This window comes from Mustela nigripes, chromosome 6, assembly GCF_022355385.1.
Source record: "Mustela nigripes isolate SB6536 chromosome 6, MUSNIG.SB6536, whole genome shotgun sequence".
NCBI lineage: Eukaryota > Metazoa > Chordata > Mammalia > Carnivora > Mustelidae > Mustela > Mustela nigripes.
The window spans coordinates 55,804,822-55,824,129 of NC_081562.1; the positions used below are offsets into that span (position 1 = coordinate 55,804,822).

General features: G+C 43.8%; 1 protein-coding gene across 5 annotated transcripts in view; it reads right to left on the bottom strand.

The window, feature by feature from the left end:
• Positions 1–4,840: 4,840 nt before the first annotated feature.
• The window catches only part of GPR19 (G protein-coupled receptor 19), a 36,433-nt gene continuing 21,965 nt past the window's right edge, over positions 4,841–19,308 (bottom strand). For 4 of the 5 annotated variants that reach the window (XM_059404756.1, XM_059404754.1, XM_059404758.1 and 1 more), the window contains one exon: positions 4,841–6,186. In XM_059404756.1, the coding sequence (XP_059260739.1) occupies positions 4,914–6,164 (1,251 nt within the window). In that variant the 5' untranslated portion in view covers positions 6,165–6,186 and the 3' untranslated portion in view covers positions 4,841–4,913. Of the gene's footprint in view, positions 6,187–6,490; positions 6,623–19,308 lie in introns of all 5 variants that reach the window. The other variant, XM_059404757.1, reaches the window with a different exon arrangement.

The window sequence follows — 19,308 nt, forward strand, 5'->3', positions numbered from 1 at the left end:
AGAGAACAGGAGTGGGGAGGGGGTAGAGACAGAGGGACAGAGAATCTCCAGCAGACTCCCTGCTGAGTGTGGAACCCACACGGGACTCAATCCCAGGACCCTGAGATCACAACCTGAGCCAAAATCAAGAGTTGGGTGCTTAACTGACTGAGTCACCCAGGCGCCCCATAATTTTCACTCGTGTTTAAAGAGTCACTCAAAGAGAATGCATCTGCCCGGAGAATCAGAGAGCCCAGCAGTGTAAATGAATCTAGACAGATGTACAGAATATACAACTATTCTTCTCAGCTATGGTACAGCCCGTCTCTCTCCCATACAGCTCCTCACACCTACTCCGCTGCCCCGCTCTTTGGCATGTCCTCATCTTAGCAACCTCAGAGTCCCACTAGTAGAATCCAGTCTTTATTTTTTAAGAGACCTGCTTTGGAAGACACAACAGGGAAGCAGCCTAGAGGGGATGCATTCAAAATTCCCTTAGAGGAGTTTTAATCTATATCTAGCTGCTGTGGGCAAATAGCCGGAGCTACTCTATAGACTGCCTGCTGAAAACCAGATGATGTTCTCCCGATCCTGAAGCCAGATACACCCATCCCTGCAGAGCCCAGAGACTGTTGGCAGTCTTTTCCTGCAGAACTAAAATCATACATTCTTCAAATTATAGGTGATTCCTAGTCATAGAGCCCCTAACTCAGGATTGATGGGCAGTTTTTATTTTTTTAAGATTTTTTTTTTTTTTTATTTGACAGGTAGAGATCACAAGTAGGCAGAGAGAGAGAGAGAGAGGGAAGCAGGCTCCCCACTGAGCAGAGAGCCCGATGTGGGGCTCGATCCCAGGACCCCGAGATCATGACCTGAGCCGAAGGCAGTGGCTTAACTCACTGAGCCACCCAGGTGCCCCTGATGGGCAGTTTTTAAAAGCAATCTTTGAAAGAGACTTCTTCTACAAAAGAATATAGAACTTTTGAACACAAGTGTTCAGCTAAACAAAAAAGTTCAGAATGGTCCAGATTGTAGGAAACCAAGAAATTAGAGTCGGTCCGAGGGAAATGAGAGAGGCCTCAAGTAAATTTAACCCAACGTCAATTTAACTGCCTCCGTACCAGGAGCATAGGAACCTTTACTTTTAGGGCAAGTCTGGATTGCACTGTATGAAAAGGGCCATGAATTCTTGGAGCAGAATGGTACAAGAAACAGAAATGAGAGAAAGGCCTGGGTAAGTGTGGGCAGCACAATCACCACTTTGGGGTGGGGCCTGATTTTCTAAAATGACACCATTTGTAAAAAGGGTTTCAAATACTATTTTGACTGGTGATTGCATGTCCGTAAAGAGTATTAATTATTTTGGGACTACCTCCAATGTTTAGATGCTCCGTCTTTGGAACACACTGATTGATTAGTTAATCTACAGCTGCTCCTGGTGCTTGGCAATTGTCCCCGTCTTGTTGCTAGGAGATCAAGACAGCTCCAAACCGGCCTGTGTGACAGGCATCGTGAAGAGGTGGTGGGTTCTGCCGACGAGCCACAGTGCCATCAAGTGGTCACTCTGCAAAACGGTTCGACGGAGTGGGTTTGTGTCCCCTGTTCTCTAATTAGACCACTCAGGTTGTCTCTGTTCCAGACAAATTAGCCGGTTAGCTGAACCTCAGGGAATGGTGTATTCTCTCCATCCTCTTCTCATACAGTGAGGGGTTTTTTCCTTCCATAAATGAATGATGCCACAAGCAAGCAGGAGGGTGAAGTTAAAAGAATGTTGGATGGGTTGGTAGACAGCATTTTAGTTCATCCTTACTCTGACCTCTCTTGGTTGTAATTTCTTCCCCTAAACAAGGAAGGGCATAGACAAGGTCTCTCAATGTCCTTTCTATCCCCAAATCCCTAATTCTTTGCTGCTTTTACATGCAGTTGTTCCAGAGCTTATCCTTGTGGCTGATCCTGGTCAAGGAGCTCCCACAGACCTTGGTGCTGTGGCTTCACGGTGAGTTTGAGCAGGTGGCAGCAAGGGTGGCGGGGGTGGCGGGGGCGGGAAGGGAAGGATCGTGCCCACCACCAGAAGCCAAAACCACAAACTTCTCTGGCAAATGACTCTGCTTGCACATGTTTGATGGGAGTCCCCCTGGGTAAGCCTGTCCTTCCTAAGCAAGGAATTCTGGCCCAGGGAAGCTGCTCCAGGAGTCTTGGGTAAAATCCTGTGATATAAGGTCAATGGGAAAGCCGTTCTGAGCGGGATGTGCTCACAGACTCAGAGCAGCAGGCTGGCTGGACTCGGAGTCTGGCTCAGAGTCATTCCACCTCAAAGGATTCACCCCCGTCCCCTCCTCTGACAGTCTCTGGGAGCCAGATAGGAGGACTGGCTCTATTCTGCACCCGCCCCCCACTACCTTTCTACAGCTGTTTGGAGGCCCCACGAATCCAGATTCATCGAGCTGGGAGACTGGGTCCTTTATCATTCTCTCCAACAACCTGCCTCCTTGTGGCTTTAACTCTTTCTTGCCAGGCAGGTATGAGTTATTGTGAATGTTGTGCTGTCCTGCTGGGACTTCTGCAGATCTTCATCAATCTGTACACAATATTCAGGTTCCTCTGATTTCAGAATCAAGTGAGACAACAGGAATCCTGAATATTAAGCCAGCCTGAACCAAAATACAGCGAATTACCAACATGCTAAAAGAGTACAGCTGAATATGATTTGGTTGACACTTTTGTCATTATTTGGGGGATTCTATTTTAAAAAAACCCTACTTTCTATAATAAGAGGTCTTATGAGACTGTGTCACTGAATTTCCACCTACTGGGGTAAACTCACAGAACATTCAAGACAGAATGGACCATAGTACTCATCTTTTAGTTTAACTTGAGACCTAAAAATATATATCAAAATAAAATTGAGATGAATTATATTTAACTTTTTACAATCTAACTTCAAAAAATATGCCATCTAAAGGGACCAAAATAAAAGTATGCACCCCCAAATGGACAAAAATACAAGGGTCTTCTTTTTTAACAGGTCTGAACCTCAGAATCCAAGAGCCAATGAAATAACTGTCTAGCTCAGTCATTTTAGAGTGCCATCTGCTGATGTGGTAAGTGAGAAGATGAGGAGGAAAAAGAGAAGGAAGAAAAATTTGAGATGTTCTTTTTATCTCTTGAATCTGTTGACTGAAGGAAGCACCTCCACTTAAAAACATCGGCTCTGCAGATGTTTTGTACATGAGCTCTTTCATGGAGGTTGGTCCTGGCCCTGAATACCAAATCCAGTCTTGTCTCATTTCTCTGTGATTGTATCTCTGACACTCAACACCACAAGTCCAAGAACCTATCAACTTATCCATGGCCAAAGAAAAGGTGAGGACCAGCTTGTCAAATTTTGCCTAGACTCTCCTTTTAAACTGGCCAGATTTTCTTAGACCTTCTTTAGATTTCCACCAAGGTGGCACCCAGAAGGCCTGGTGAGGCCTGGCTGGGGTTGGTCATTCACATGCTCCTTAGAGAGACTTCTGTAATGTCATGGGAAGAGTGACATACTGGCAGTTAGAGGACCCGAGTGTGTGTGTGTGACAACCAGCCCTGTCACACTCTAATGCGGGCAACTCACACAACATGGCATCCCAGGTTCCTCATCTGTGAAGCAGAGATGCCAAGTGTGTCACAGAATTCTTCTGAGAGGATTAAATGAGATAGTGTTGGTAAAATCATTGAACAGCTGGAATTATTATTTGCAGCTCTTAACTGGGATGTGAAAATGCATACGAGTCTTGTCTATAAGCCTCCTATTGTTTAAATAAGAACGTTTTAATAATGTGCTAGCCCTACATTTGAAATAACCAAAACCCGACAAACAGAGAAGAAAACCTCGAGATAACCACAGGCAAAGAAAAGTCTGGGCTTGGCAAGGGTGTGATGATGTAACCTGGAGAGAGATGTGGGGAAAGAGGTGATGGCTGGGGAAATGGCCTCATGTCTGAGTCTCTAGGACAGTGAATAAAGTGCTCCTTGTTCTTGCTGTCTTTAGTGTAGGGTAGAGCTGGGCACTCAAAGACCTCTGCCTGAACTGCAGAGCCCAGAGAAATACCACCTGTTGTTTCTCCTGTTGGCATTTTCTGGCTTGTCTAGCAAGGACACCTACTCATTGGCTTGAGTTTAACTCAAAGAAGAGAAGTAAACATCCCAGACACAGCCTAGATGGGATACAGATGTGAGAAAAATACATTATGACTTCAGAATTTTCAGGGCATCATTAGTTGCTTAGGTTAAGGGGGAATGGAAAAAAGAGAGAGAGAGAGAGAGAAAGAAAGAGAGAAATTAGGCAACTTGATTATCAATTTTCTTTCCCTAAGAATCCTGACTGAAATTCAATCACAAACTTCCCAGCAAGTTCCAACCTATTTCATCCTATGGAGTGCATTCTATAGGAGATCTGGACAGTGGTTTCTCGGAAGAAGGTAATGTAAAAACATATATAATATTAACACTACCTCAGTGTTACTTAGAGTAATGCAAGTCTCTGAAATGTGAGACACAGAAAATTGCATTCGGAACCAGAAGCCCACAGTTAAAAAATTTCAGAAGGGAGGAGAAAAAGCAGACAGAATAAAACTAAGTTGAGTCATGAATCAAAGACTGTGTGTATGGTTTATGCTTTTGGGACCTAATAAGGGTAAGTAAAAAGTAGGAAAGCATTACCTTTTTTTTTAATGAATGTAACTAATACAGTAAAGGGACTACTGACCATAGCTCAAGGTGAAAGCTTTCCCTAAAACAAAAAGCAGCCAAAATAAAACCACAGTTTACAAAATAAAACATTTCCCTCAGAAAGCTGATTGGGGGAAAAAAAAAACATATAAAAAGCTCCTGTTTTTAGAGTTAAAGCTTTTTAATCTCTGGCACATAACAATAATTGAAAGAATTCTGCGAAATTACACAAAAGTATTTGGCGGATTTGAATTAATGGGCCAAGCGAGCTTTTTTTCCTTGGCTTCTCTGTCAAATGAATCATATATCGAGTCTTTGGTTATAGTTTTGGCCGTGGGAGGAATTTCTGAAATGCCAACGTAGTTTTTTTTGGCCATCCTTGAACTGGTTGTGATAGTATAGGCATTGCTTCGGTAACATTTCATCGAAGACATGCAAAAAGTCTCTTTCATTCCTCTCCTAAAGTTGGCATTATAGATGGAATACAGCGTAGGTTTAGAGGCTGAAGAACTAAAGGATATCCACGTGATAGCTGTGAAAACAAGGGAACTTTTCTTCAAGTCTCGTTCGTGGGGGTGCCACAGCTGAGCCACATGGAAAGGCAACCAGGAGAGCAAAAACAACAGATTTAAAATGAGGAACATCTTGATCGTTTTCACTTTGGTCCTTGGGACAATGTTCATGGTCCTCCTCACTGTTCGGCCATCAGTGCCTATTCTCCAAATGTACTTCACAACTTTCTGGTAAAACAAGATGATGAGGACAGACGGGATCACAAAGCTCACCAAGAAATGGATGACGCTATAGGCAGTTCCTTCCCAGGAGGAAGGGAAGAAATAGTTGCAGTGATTGTCCCAGCTCGAGCCAAAGAAAAAGAACACGGGGGTCACAAAGGCAGCATCGAAGACCCACGAGGCCACGATCATTTTCTTGGCCTTCTCTCTGGACACCTTGAAGCTCAGGGGGTAGACAATGGTATAGAACCGGTCTATGCAGATGGAGAGGAGAACATAGATCTGGACGCCCGGGGTGAGGTACTGGAAATACCGCACGACCTTGCACATGACGCTGCCGAGCGTCCACCTGCCGGTGGCAAACTGCAGCAAGACGAAAGGCGTGCTGGCCACGCTGACGAGGAGGTCTGCGCATGCCATGGAGACCACAAAGTAGTTGGTGGTGGACTGAGTCCTCCTGCTCCGGTGGATGACCAGACAAACCAGGGAATTGCCGAAGACAGAAAACAACCACAGGGCCCCAAAGAAAATGCTGGCCGTGGCCACCTCGCCAGGTTTCAGCCCCGGCTCCACGTCTGTTCTGTTGCTCATCCAGCCACGCACCTCATGGAATTCCGTCAGGTCAGGGCGTGGCAGGGAGGAGGCGACCTCTGTGCAGCTGTGGTTTTGCAGGGGCACCAGCAGTGTGGGAATAACCAAGGGTGGCTTGCTGTTGTTCTCCATTCTGGGAGCAAAAACCATACTCACTTGCTTCCTCTCAGTTCTGGGTAAGAAAAGAAGAAGGAGGCCTCTTGTTAAAATGGTGTCATGCAGAGCAACCCCCAAGCCTACCGATCTTACTGACACTGGGTTGTCATTCGCCAGGGAGGAGGACTTGTGCCTTGGCAGGAAAAAGGGACTACTATCCAGAAACAGCTTGGGCTCCGTCTCTCTTTCGTTTCAGGAGCTGTTTTAGCAGATCCCAGCTCAGGCTCTCTCTGGACTCCCCCTCTTTTGACCCTTCGTCAAATGGGGTAGAACTCGTGCCAAGCCCCACCCCTGAACATACTCATGTCGCCCTCACTCACCAGGGACCACGAAGGGTGAAGGTGCTTGGATCTGGCTCATGGCGAGGGCACCACCCCCCAAAGGAAGAGCTGCTGGAATGGGGGGTCAGTAGATGAGAAGTTTTTAAAGGTTGTGACACTGAAGCAATGTGGCTGTGAGCAGAAAACATGAGGAGATGGAAACACACAGATGTCAGCTCTGGAAATGGCTTCCGGCAATCTGTGCATACAGACTGGCTGGCTCCTGGAAGGGGCCCCATTCTTCCTTCTGCAGAGCTTCTAGTACAGAAGCACGAGGCAAGTACATAGAGCCACCGTATGTAACCCTTACAGGAGCCAGAATAGCGCCTAATTTAATGACCTCTGAAAATGGCTCACTTTTTTCCCAAAGAGGATGTGCGTCATGTTCTAATAGCCTTGCCACTTATCCATGACATACCTTGAGGCCTGTCTGCTTGTTACTGTTTCATAAGAGGACATATTGACAGGAGAACATACAAGGTGTCCTCTAAAGAATGTAACCAGGTTACTGGGAAGCTTATGGTCTCTAGATGACTAAAAGCAACCAACTATTAACCGTTAGCTTTTCAAAAGCTTATGATCCTTAGATATAGAAGAATATTATAAAGCCTAGCCTTTATTTTAATTTTGGGGGGAGCTACTTGGTGAGGGAAAAAATTATCCTTTTACATAGGTAAAATGATTATATACTTGTGAGCTTTTCAGTTAAAATTGGGGTGACTTGGGTCACAGTTGGATTATTAAGGTCTAACGTGGTCTGAATCTCTTAAGCAGAAAAGAGAAAGCACAGCCCCTAAATCCAAAATAACCAGAGCAATTCCATGGGGGCTGTAGATAAGAGGACAGCATCCAGCATCAGGGCCCAGGGTCCCCCGCAGTGGGTTCCCGTGACTAGCCTCACAAAGAAACATTTCTGAAGTTTTAGAGGTGGGATTAAGGCACACGTTTTGGGTTTTTTTTTTTTTTTTTTAAGATTTCTTTTTTTTTTTAAGTAATCTCTACACCCAATGTGGGGCTCAAACTCACAACGCCAAGATCAAGAGTTGCATGCTCCACCCACTGACCAGCCAGGTACCCTGAGGACAGTTCTTCGGATCCATAGTCAGATGCGTTATCCATTGCGCCAATGGCCCTCCTTCTGAGGACAGTTCTTAATGAATGAACAGTTCTTACTGGCCTGCTTTTCCTCGAAGGACTTTTGCGCTTATTTGTAGCAGGGAGAGGAGTGTTAATATATACTGTCCTCACCAAGAAACCACATTCAACAAAAATCTGGAGCTCAGGGCAGTCCCATATTATCTTCAGGGTTTTGTTTGTTTGTATTGTCCATGAGGCAGCCCCACTTGATTTCTCAAAAGAAATGTAAGATAATTAGACATTTGACTATTAGAAGTCCTTTAAGCATGGCTGGCTGGTTGAGAGTCAGTTGTAAGAATAGCAACCATAGGGGCGCCTGGGTGGCTCAGTGGGTTAAGCCGCTGCCTTCGGCTCAGGTCATGATCTCAGAGTCCTGGGATCGAGTCCCACATCGGGCTCTCTGCTCAGCAGAGAGCCTGCTTCTCTCTCTCTCTGCCTGACTCTCCATCTACTTGTGATTTCTCTCTGTCAAATAAATAAATAAAATATTTAAAAGAATAGCAACCATACTTCCCTTATTAAAAAAATCAGGATATGCAGTCTGAACACAGAACATGAGATCTAAAATTAGCACTGTCCTAGAAAATCTGGAATGCATGACCCTTGTACTTATAAAATTGAAGTAATCTCTTCACCTTCATTTGTGTAAAGCCTACAAAATTTCCCCCAATTTTTTTTAAAGATTTAAAATTTAGGGGTACATGGCTGGCTCGATGCAACCTGATCTCAGGGTTATGAGTTCAAGCCCCACATTGGGTGTAGAGATTACTTACAAATTAAATCTTAAAATAAAATAAAGATTTAAAGTTTAAAGGAGACAAACAAGTCTCCCAGGCAAAAAGGGCTGTTGTAAGTATTTTGGATATCTGCGGCCTAAATAAAACAGGAGTTGGTGCCACAGGCACTCCTCTGTATTCAATACCCATTATTTTGAAACCTGTGAACTGACTTGTTTCTCTCTTCCTCCCATAGCAAAACCTTGAAGATGAAACTCCAGTTTACCACCACAACTTGGGCACCGTGAGGCCTCCCATCTGCCATCACTTCCTCCAGCTGCATGTCACCAGTGAGTGTGTCTGCCCACTCTTCTAGCCCCACCACTGGGAGCAGAGGGTCCCGCTCCTCAGAAACTGGACAAGGGAGCCTTGAGGAGCTCCTGAGTCCACATCTCCCCCTGATGATGGCACAGCTGTTCTGACTCTACGCAGAATCACTGCAGCTCTGTTTATTCATTCCAGAAATCAAGACACAATGCTAGGTACTAGGGAGACAAAGGGAAGTAAGGCCAAGAAGAAGGCAAATGTATACACAAGCTGTGTGATCATATTATAACTACATCCTAAAATAATTAAGACTGACACAACCAGACAAGGAGCTAAGTGGCAGAGGAAAACAAGGGCCCGATTTTGCACGGGATAGGAGAAGGAAAGATTTCACAAAGGAGGTGAGGTCCGAGTTGGGGACAAGGAGACCAGGTCTTCTTCAGGAAGACAAGGGAATGAAAAAAACATTCCACGGGAGAGAGAACGAACATGGAATGGTCTGGGTGTTGGAGGGGGTCATCTTTCTGGGTTGATCTTTTTGGGGCCCTTTTCCCTTTAGAGACCTCATTTTTCTGCCAATCATACCTTCCAGAGTTTATCGTTTTTAAATGCCTGATAATCAGACTGGCCTAACTTTCCCCCAAGGTTACAATGAGAGGTTATATTTTCTGTATTCATGGGCTGCGATGTGATCAGACAGTGGATGAGAATATTAACATATCCAGAACAGTTGTGGTATCCTTGTTCACACAGCACTTCAGTATTTTCCAAGTGTGTTTTGCTTTACAACAATGGTTCTCTAGCTCAGCAATGCAGTTGACCCTTTATCTTTTTTTTTTTTAAGATTTTATTTATTTATTTGACAGAGATCACAAGTAGGCAGAGAGGCAGGCAGAGAGAGAGAGAGAGGGAAGCAGGCTCCCTGATGAGCAGAGAGTCCAATGCAGGGCTCGATCCCAGGACCCTGGGATCATGACCTGAGCTAAATGAAGACAGAGGCTTAACCCACTGAGCCACCCAGATGCCCTGAGAGAGCTTTAAAAAAATACCCCTGCTCTAGTCCTACCCCCAGAGAGTGAACTGAACTGGTCCAGAGAGCAGCCTGGGCAGCAAGAAATTTTAGGGTTCCCCAGGTGACCGTCACGTGCAGCCAAGATAAGGAATTCCTGCTTTAGAACCATTCCCATGTTTCTGTCATTCCCCCACCAAGCTGGGGGCTCCCAGAGGAAGAATGTTATTCTTTTTCTTTACATTAATAATTTTTTATTAAGTATTTACTGAAAAAAATCCATGACATGTGTGACTCCTGCTCTACGGGGCTCTGCTAGGAGAATTAAACCAGAGATAGAGTGACTGCGTCTTCTCTGGAGCTGAAACACTGATGACCATGGAGACAGGGAAAACGAATCCTGAGCAGAGCAGGGCAGGCGAAACTGAAGTCCCCTTGGACAACTGTTACCTGCAGAAGAATTCCCATTGAAGGAGAGTGAAGGTAGCTGAGGGGGTCCTCAGACAGGTTTCTGCAATCCCCACTCCAGAAAAAAACAGTATGCCATATTATAAGTAAGTTCTAGGGTCCCAAAGTAAAATTTCAGAAAGGTTTCCCTGCTTCATTGACTTGGAAATAAATCCCTCTTCAGAGCAGTGTTTCTGAAATACAAGGGCTGCGTAACTGATTTTTATGTCTGAGTCGTCCATATGCAGGAATTTTAACAGCAACAGGCAAGACTTGTTTCCTGCTCAACCTATGTTTTCCTATCCAGTTCTGTGACTGCCACATGACACACCCCACTGACTGAAGGCCTTTATTAAAATATATCTCTATACAGGGGCACCTGGGTGGCTCAATTGGTTAAGTGTCCAACTCTTGGTTTTGGCTCAGGTCGTGATCTTAGTATCATGAGATTGAACCCCACAGCAGGCTCTGCACAGGCGTGGAACCTGCCTAAGATTCTCTCTCTCCCTTCCCCCAACCCCTTCCCCAACTTTTTCTCTTTCAAAAAAAATTTTTTTAAGTATCTAATACTTGAAAATAAGGCAAAGAGAGTATAGCAGATCTTCCTAATGTCATGCTAAGAGATTGTTAAATTGGCTTCCCCCAAGAATTATTTAATTCTCTGGGAGAAAGCATCCATGCTTGACTTTGCTATTTACTATATGACGAGAGCCCAGACATGTGAAGGTATGTGTTAACGTGCAGATTTCTGTCCAGCAGAAAAAATAACCCCCAAATTTATGAACTTATTGCTCTGTAGGACATTAACTGGCTCTGTGTCTTCCTAGCAATCTTATGTCCACCTTCTTTAATAATAATAATAAAAAAAAGACAATAACAAAACCCTATAAATACCTATTTATTTGAATGCTCTCAGAACCAGCCAATTGATGTCACCGATTCCTTCAGGAGTAAGTTGACAAATCTCTGGCATGCATTCATCCTCTATTTGTATAAGACCCATTATTTTATTATTCATTCATTCATTCATTTATTCATTCATTCACTCATTCCCTTATGGGGGGACAGGAGAGAGAGTGAATCTTAAGCAGACTCCATGCCCACTGCAGAGTTGATTCTATGACCCTGAAATTGTGAATGGAGCTGAAATCAAGAGTCAGATACTTAATCAGCTCAGCCATGCAAGCACCCCAGCAGTATGACCCTAGCTTTCGGAAAATCACCCTGAGAGGTGGATGAATGTATGAATGATGAGACACACATGAAAGGACCACAAGGAGGTACAGAGGGGCTCGGCTGACAGACTCCGTGTACATCACAGTTCTGCCTGAGGTGATTCTTGGCAAAGCATATCAACTGGTATTTAGGCTTATTCTTTTTTTTTTTTTTTTAATTTTATTTATTTATTTGTCAGAGAGAGAGAGTGAGCACAGGCAGGCAGAGTGATAGAGAGAGAAGCAGGCTCCCTGCGGAGCAAGGAGCCCGATGCGGGACTCGATCCCAGGATGCTGGGATCATGACCTGAGCCGAAGGTAGCTGCTTAACCAACTGAGCCACTTAGGCCTGTTCTTGAGTCCAAGAATCCTAACAACGAATGTGTTTTCCCTCATGAAATTATAAAGATTCACAGACATTCTCACAACATAGGAAGACCATTTTTATTTCTGACATTTGTTCAAAAATTTAATGTCAAACTAGAATTTTTATAATGTTGAATTTTTATATGATTTGGTTGGAAAAAAGAAAACCTGCAGCATTTTCTGTAGAATAGTAAGCATCTGCTGGACCAAAGCCAACACCTACTATAAGGCTGTTTACTAATGACCAATAAGATTAATTACAAGGACAGCAGTTTAACATTAATACTATGGAGAGTTGATAGATATTTTGTGCTTATCTTATGTCAGGTATCTTTAAGGTAGGTAATATTATTAGCTCTGTTTCACAGATGGAATAAACTAAGTTCCTCCCCAAGATCATGCAGTTATAAAGGAGTCACCCCAGACTGCCTCACTCCAAAGTCCATGCACTTAACCACCCCTGGGGCTTCATGCATGAGGAGGCCACAAAAGGCAGGATCTGAATTCAGAGGGTCAAACGGCTGTATGGGGATAGGTCTTTCTTGACTCCTCAATCAAACAGAGGAATGTAAAATTATTCTGCCACAGCCTTTTGCCTACCCACAGATACATCTGTTCAATATGCTAGCTCAGAAATATGTGACATAGTGAACATTTGGGGAAAAAAATCACTCCCACCACATACTGCACAGAGGCTTGGCATCAAAAGTGCAGTAGACATGTTGGTCTGGAAATACAGCCTTTCTTCAGAATAGCCCCTGAGACTACAGGAAATTCATTATGACAGATGAACTCTTGTAGCCTTTAAACGCAGGATGAAAGCCGAACTCTAAACCAGTGTGAACTGGAGGTAGGAGAAGTTTGATCAGTGGTACTGGCCCAGGTCAGAAACTGCCTCCTTTGAATTTTAATTGTTATAACTTAGAGAATACCACAGTGGTAGAGATTTACTCTTAAACATTTCATGATGATGGAGGCTCTCCCAGGTCAGAAACTGCCTCCTTTAAATTTTAATTGTTATAACTTAGAGAATACCACAGTGGTAGAGATTTACTCTTAAACATTTCATGACGATGGAGGCTCTGCGTATATGTGAAAAGAAGAAATGCCCAGAACAGGGGTGGGTGACTGGCTTGCCTGAGCTCCCCAGAACCAGCTGTGTGCATTTCTTCCCAACTCCAATGACATGATGTTGGCATAAATCAGCCACGGTTGGAACAGTCACACCATGGAAATGGACAAATACCACCAATGGGGTTTTTTGCCCCCTGTGCACCCAGCTATCCCACATTTACCAACCTACCACTTCCAGTAGGATACGATTTACAGGGCGACATCTCCCAGAGCCCTGAATTTACAAACATCAAAGGAGGCCACAGAAGGCATCAGAAGCTTCCCGAGTGGCTCTCTTGCTTTCTGGCCCTGAGCTGCGGCTCTAGGGTGCACATTGAGCCAAGTGCTTCATGACTTTGGTGGTGGCACAGGAAAACCAGGGAGGATAAGACACATTCTCACAATAGGCCGCCCAGGTACAGCTGCCAGATGAAATACAGGATGCCCGGTTCAAGGCAAATGCCAGATCAATGACATTTTCTTGGCATAGATATGGACCGCACAATATTCAACTGGTGTCTTTTATTTTTATTAGCTAAATCTAGCAAACTTATACCCAGAACGTAATCCTGTGCTAAAAAAAAACATCTATTCTTCATCTTACAACACAGGGATATTGTGAAGTGGATATGTACACAGGCTTTGAAGTCAGACAGCTGAAGTGTGACACACTAGGGTCACACACTAACTATTTGTGTCACCCAGGACACATTTTCTAACCCTCTTGAGCTACAGTTTTCTTATCTGTCAAACGAGGATGATTAGTCCCTATCTCACTTGATTTTTGTGAAGTTTACATGAGATAATATATGCACAGGAGTTAAATGAGTTAACACAAGTCAGTCTGTCTGGTACAAGGAAATACTCAAGAAGTGTTATCCCTGTACAGTTCTATAAATTACCTAACACAGTGTTAGATAAATTATAGATAATTATATCCCTGTATAGGGATAACACTTATTGTGTTAGATAACACAGTGTTAGATAATTTATAAGCACATAGCACGTGCTTAAACAATTAGCACTCTTGGGGCACCTGGGTGGCTTAGTTAGACAAGTCTGACTTTGGTTCAGGTCATGATCTTAGGGTCCTGGGATCCAGTCCCACATAGGTGTCCCTGCTCAGCAAGGAGTCTGCTTCTCCCTCTCCTCCCACCCCTGGCCCCGCTCGTGCTCGCGCATGCACACACGCACTCTCTAGCTTGCAAAATCTTTTTTAAAAAAAAATTAGCACTCTTATGGAGGGTCCTCAGAAAGTTAAAAATAGAACTACCTCATGATCCAGCAATTGCACTTCTAGGTATTTACCCAAAGAATAAAAAAATACTGAAAAAAATAAAAAATAAAAAAATACTGATTCAAAGGGAAACATGCATCCCAATATTTACAGCAGCATTATCAACAATGGCCAAATTATGGAAACAGCCCAAGTCGATCGACTGATGAATGGATAAAAAAGATGGGGGGGCGCCTGGGTGGCTCAGTGGGTTAAGCCACTGCCTTCGGCTCAGGTCATGATCTCAGAGTCCTGGGATCGAGTCCCGCATCGGGCTCTCTGCTCAGCAGAGAGCCTGCTTCCCTCTCTCTCTCTCTGGCTGCCTCTCCGTCTACTTGTGATTTCTCTCTGTCAAATTAATAAATAAAATCTTAAAAAAAAAAAAAAAGAAAAAGATGGGTGTGTGTGTGCATGTGTGTGTAATGGAACAGCAGCCATAAAAAAGAAGGGAATATTGCCATTTACAATGACATGGATGGAGCTAGAGAGTGTTATGTTAAGCAAAATAAGTCAGTCAGAGAAAGACAAATACCATATGATTTTACATATATGTAAAATTTAAGAAACATATAAGCACAGGAAAAAAAGAGAGAGACAAACCAAGAAAGAGACCCTTAACTATAGAGAACAAACTAATGGCTACCAGAGGGGAGGGGAGTAGGGGATGGGTGAAATGTGTGGTGGGGATTAGGGCATGCACTTGTGAGGAGCACGGGGTGATATATGGAAGTGCTGAATCACTGCACTGTACCTCTGAAACTAACATTATACTCTATGTTAACTAACTGGAATTTAAATTAAAACTTATTAAAAATATTTTAAACTTAGCCCTCTTACTATTGTTAGCCCATAAAAGTCTTAAAAGCCCTATGACAAGCAAATTTTAGTAACCACATCACACATCACGTACTATAGTGATAATACTAACACGAGTCACATAATTTAACTATATTAAGAGCCAGTGGCTTTGGGGGAGGAGCCTAGTACTTAATCATCATTCATATTGTTGGTTTTAAGGGGAAAATCACTAAGGTCCAAATAAATCAACACAACCTTTCCCCAAGTTGGACATGATTTCTTTTAGTGACATATTAGCCCATAAAACTTTTTTCTATACCCTAAACCAAAACATGTAATACAATGAGTTGAATATTTCTCAAAAGCATCTAAAATCTACTCTGCTAAATTACTTCCATTAGGTAATTTTGAATACTTGCCAAAAACCTCGTATTTCCAATGAAAAGAACTTCCCCTCCACCATTTGAGACTCTTAGTATCACAGGCTAATAAGCCTAGAATTTTCTTGAATGCCCTTTTCCCCTTTCCTATTATAGATTATGAAATATATACAAATATTCCTCCATAGTATTTCCAGCTCTGTGCCTTTCAATCTGTTTCCCAACTGGGATTAAGCTCAGTTTCCTGAGATCAGACTGGGTACACCATCTTTGTGTTTGGAGACTGGTTGTCTAAGGAACTACATTTACTCTTCTACCACATTTACCTTTCTTTGTCCTTCACGTGAATTTTAAAGTATCAGAAATAAAAAGTCAGCATCACAGGAGTGATTTCTGGAAACAAGGAAGGCTTCTATCCCAACTCCTCTTACCATTAGAATATCACTCTTTTAAGGTCAAGATCCCAATTAAAATGTAATATGTACATAATTCCTATGTAAAATGTAATGCTTGGGAGTCCAAGCTTTACTCCACAAGGTTTCTGCTGGCTGCCAGCTGCAGGCCTCTCCAAATTCTTTACAAACAGTGTTGCAGGAGAAAATGTTAGGTCCTACTGGCACCCAACATAGGTATGTATAAAGGACAGTGGCCAGTATTTCTTACCCTATTGCCACTTAGTAGAGTCGTGCATAGGAGGGATGCAGCTCCAGACCTAAAAATACTAAACTTGTCCCTCTCTCTACTGTTCCCACAAAATCTGTAAAGTCAAATAAGGTGGGGAAAAAAGAAATAAACATTAAGAAACTTCACCCTAAGAAATGACTATGTTGTTACGATGGTATATGTAAAATCATCTTCTATTTCACATTTACCCAATATTCTTTTTTTTTTTTTAAGATTTTATTTATTTATTTGACAGAGATCACAAGTAGGCAGAGAGGCAGGCAGAGAGAGAGGGAGAAGCAGGGTCCCCACCGAGCAGAGAGCCTGCTGTGGGGCTCGATCCCAGGACCCTGAGGATCATGACCCGAGATGAAGGCAGAGGCTTTAACCCACTGAGCCACCCAGGTGCCCCCCAATATTCTTTTCATACATAGTATGAACAGGATTATGCTAACTACTGGAAGTACAGAAGTTAACGAGATAGACAAGGTTCCTGCTTTTATGGAGCTTATCTCTGGGGAAGCGGGGGGGGGGGGGTGGTGAATAACAGCAAAACAAACAAATAAATGCATAGTAAAGAAATAGTTGGTGCTATGGAGGAAAATAAAGCAGGATGAGGTACCAGGGGTCCATGGGAAATGGAATGATAGGTGACTGGTTGGTCACCTAATGGCCATTCCCAACTTCTTCCTTACCTTCCTCTGTCAAGTGGCTGAAAAGGCAACATAACCACTTTCCACCATCCCTTGCAGCTAGGGATGGTCACGTCAACATCCTCTGCTTCTGGCAAGACAAGAGGAAATCTCTAGGAGGGTGTTGGGAAGCTCTTGGAAAAATGTCTCTTTCTTTGTAAGAGGAAAGAGGCATGCAGAGTGTTCTCTCTTGTGGGCCTGGCTGCCCCTTGCTTCTCACCTATGTAATCTTGCCATGTGATGATGTCAGGGCACTGGGTCATATCTTAGAAGGTCAAGGAAGTCCTGGGACTCACAAAGATACTACCCAGTGTCTTGACACTGTGGTGCATCCATCACTAGACTCATTAAATAAGCAATATGTTATGGTTTTAAGCCGCTCTGAGTTTTCTGTTATTTGCCTCTAAAATCATCCAGACTGATGCAGGGTCTTATTTCAGATGGAGTGGCCAGAGAAAGGTTCTCTGAAGAAGTGATACTAGAGCTGAAACCCCAGTGATGAGAAGTCAGCCATGTGAAAATTGGAAGAGCATTCTGTGCAGAGCAATGTGTGCGAAAACCCTGGGGCAGGAATAAGCTATAAGCTGGAGCAGATGAATATGGAAGGAAATGGTTCCTGATAATCATCAGCAAGGCGGGAAGGGAATCAGATCACACAGCATTGTCGGGCACAGGTATTCCTACTGCAGTGAAATCCATTGCAGGTTTTATGCAAAGGCGTGATAGGAGTATGACCTGATTTATGTTTTAAAAATACAACTTTAATTGCTGTGTAGGTGGCTAAGAGAAGTGGGGGGCATCAGTTAAGAGGCTATTACAATAACCTAAGTAAGTGATAATGATGGCTTAGACCTAGTAGTGATGTAGGTGGAGAAAAGTAGATCAATACTGAAAATATTTTGGGGACAGCCAACAAGATTTGCTGATGTGTGACAGGGTTTGGGGGCAGGGATGACTCCCTGGGCTTGAGGTTCTGAGATGGGGGGAAAGTTTGGGGAGCTGGAAATCAATAATTCTATTTTGGGTGAGTTGCATTCTTATTAGATACCCAAGTAGAGCTATCCAGTTGGCAGATGAATACCAAAGTTTGGAAAAATGTCTATTCAGATTATTTGCTCATTTTCATTAATTCATTCATCATTCCATAAAAACATTTTAAGATCCTACCCTGTGCCAGAATGTACTGTGCTAAGAACCATGTATACAAAGGCCAATAAAACTGTGCCCCTCCCTTCATGAAGATCACAGTCTAATTATTACTATTGTGGAGGGATGTGGAGAAGATTAATAAATAAGTATAAATAAAGACAGTAAGTTGTAATGAGCAGAAAAGAGCTAAAGAGCAGAGCATGGCAGGAGGGCCTGCTTTGGGGCTGGATGGTCAAGGAAGCAATGGAAGCAGTAGGAGCCAAAACAGAGAAGAACAGGGCCATCTATGGTAGACTCTCTAAGACTCCTCCTGCAGACAGATGACAGGACATGGAAACCAAGTCACCAAGCTGCCTTGGATCCCCAGCCAGTTTTCAGATCCTGAGCAAAGTTTCAGACTCCTTGAGGCCTGGCCTTAGGGCTTGTTATAGGCTGCTTCCCTTGAGGCAACTCAGACTTCTCTGCAGTCCAAAGAACCTTTCACATGGTGGGGGATGGGGTGGGGAAGAGAAAAAAAGGGGCAAGTGAGCCTTGGAGGGACAAAGCGCCTCTGGAAACTTCCTTGCACTCTTGTACAAGATGTGTTCCTCTATTCTCCCATCCCACTCCACACTGCATCATCATTGGGTCATTTAAGCAGGAAGCAAAGAATGCCTTGGTTTCTGCTTAGAGGAGGAAGGAAGTGGGCGGAGGGGGGGAAGGAGGAGGTCTGACTCACTCCCCTGCAGGTCACTGCTCCACGGAGTCAGGGCTGTCCAATAATAACTGCAACTGGATGACTCCCGCACATCGTACAGAGGCAAGATAAGTCACTGGGGGTATTGATCTGTGCTGTGCTTCTTGTTGAGATTCTTTCCTATTCCCTTCTGAGAATGAACCCAGACCCTAAATGCTGCCTTGTCTTGGAGGAGAGTCGTATCACTGGGCCCAAGACAACCGTGTCCTTGGCTTTCATTTTCTGGAGGCTGAGTTCTCTGAGAGGGATTTCTACAGAGTGTAGGAGGAAGAAACAAGGATGTAGGAACCAGGATGTGGCTGTGGCCCCTGGAGTCATGCAAAAGGCAGGCCTGGATGGTCACAAGAGATCTTTTTGGGGATGATGAAAAGGTTCTGAAATTCGATTATGGTTGTGCAACTCTGTAAATATAACAAAAATCACTGCCTTGCACTCTATTATGAGTGGGTGTTATGCTATACAAATAGAGTAGGCCTGGGACCCTTGCCTCACTTCCCCACTGCACTCCAGGTAAGTGACAAGTGGTAATGGAGGAGTGCAGCAGAGGGGCTGGATCCAAAGACTTCCTGGCAGAAAGTAGAGTCCACTGCCTCAAGGCGGGTACCAAAGCCGAGATCTCCCAGCTTTCAAGCATACACACCACCTCAGACCATAATTATACCTCTGCCATGATCAGAGGGGATCCAAGGTTAGAGGGACCACCCATATATTTTGCTGGGTTTGCAAGCCCCAGGACCTAGGAAGAGGAAGAGAATCCCAGAAATGCTTGTCACTGACTTTCCCATTAGCCTGAAA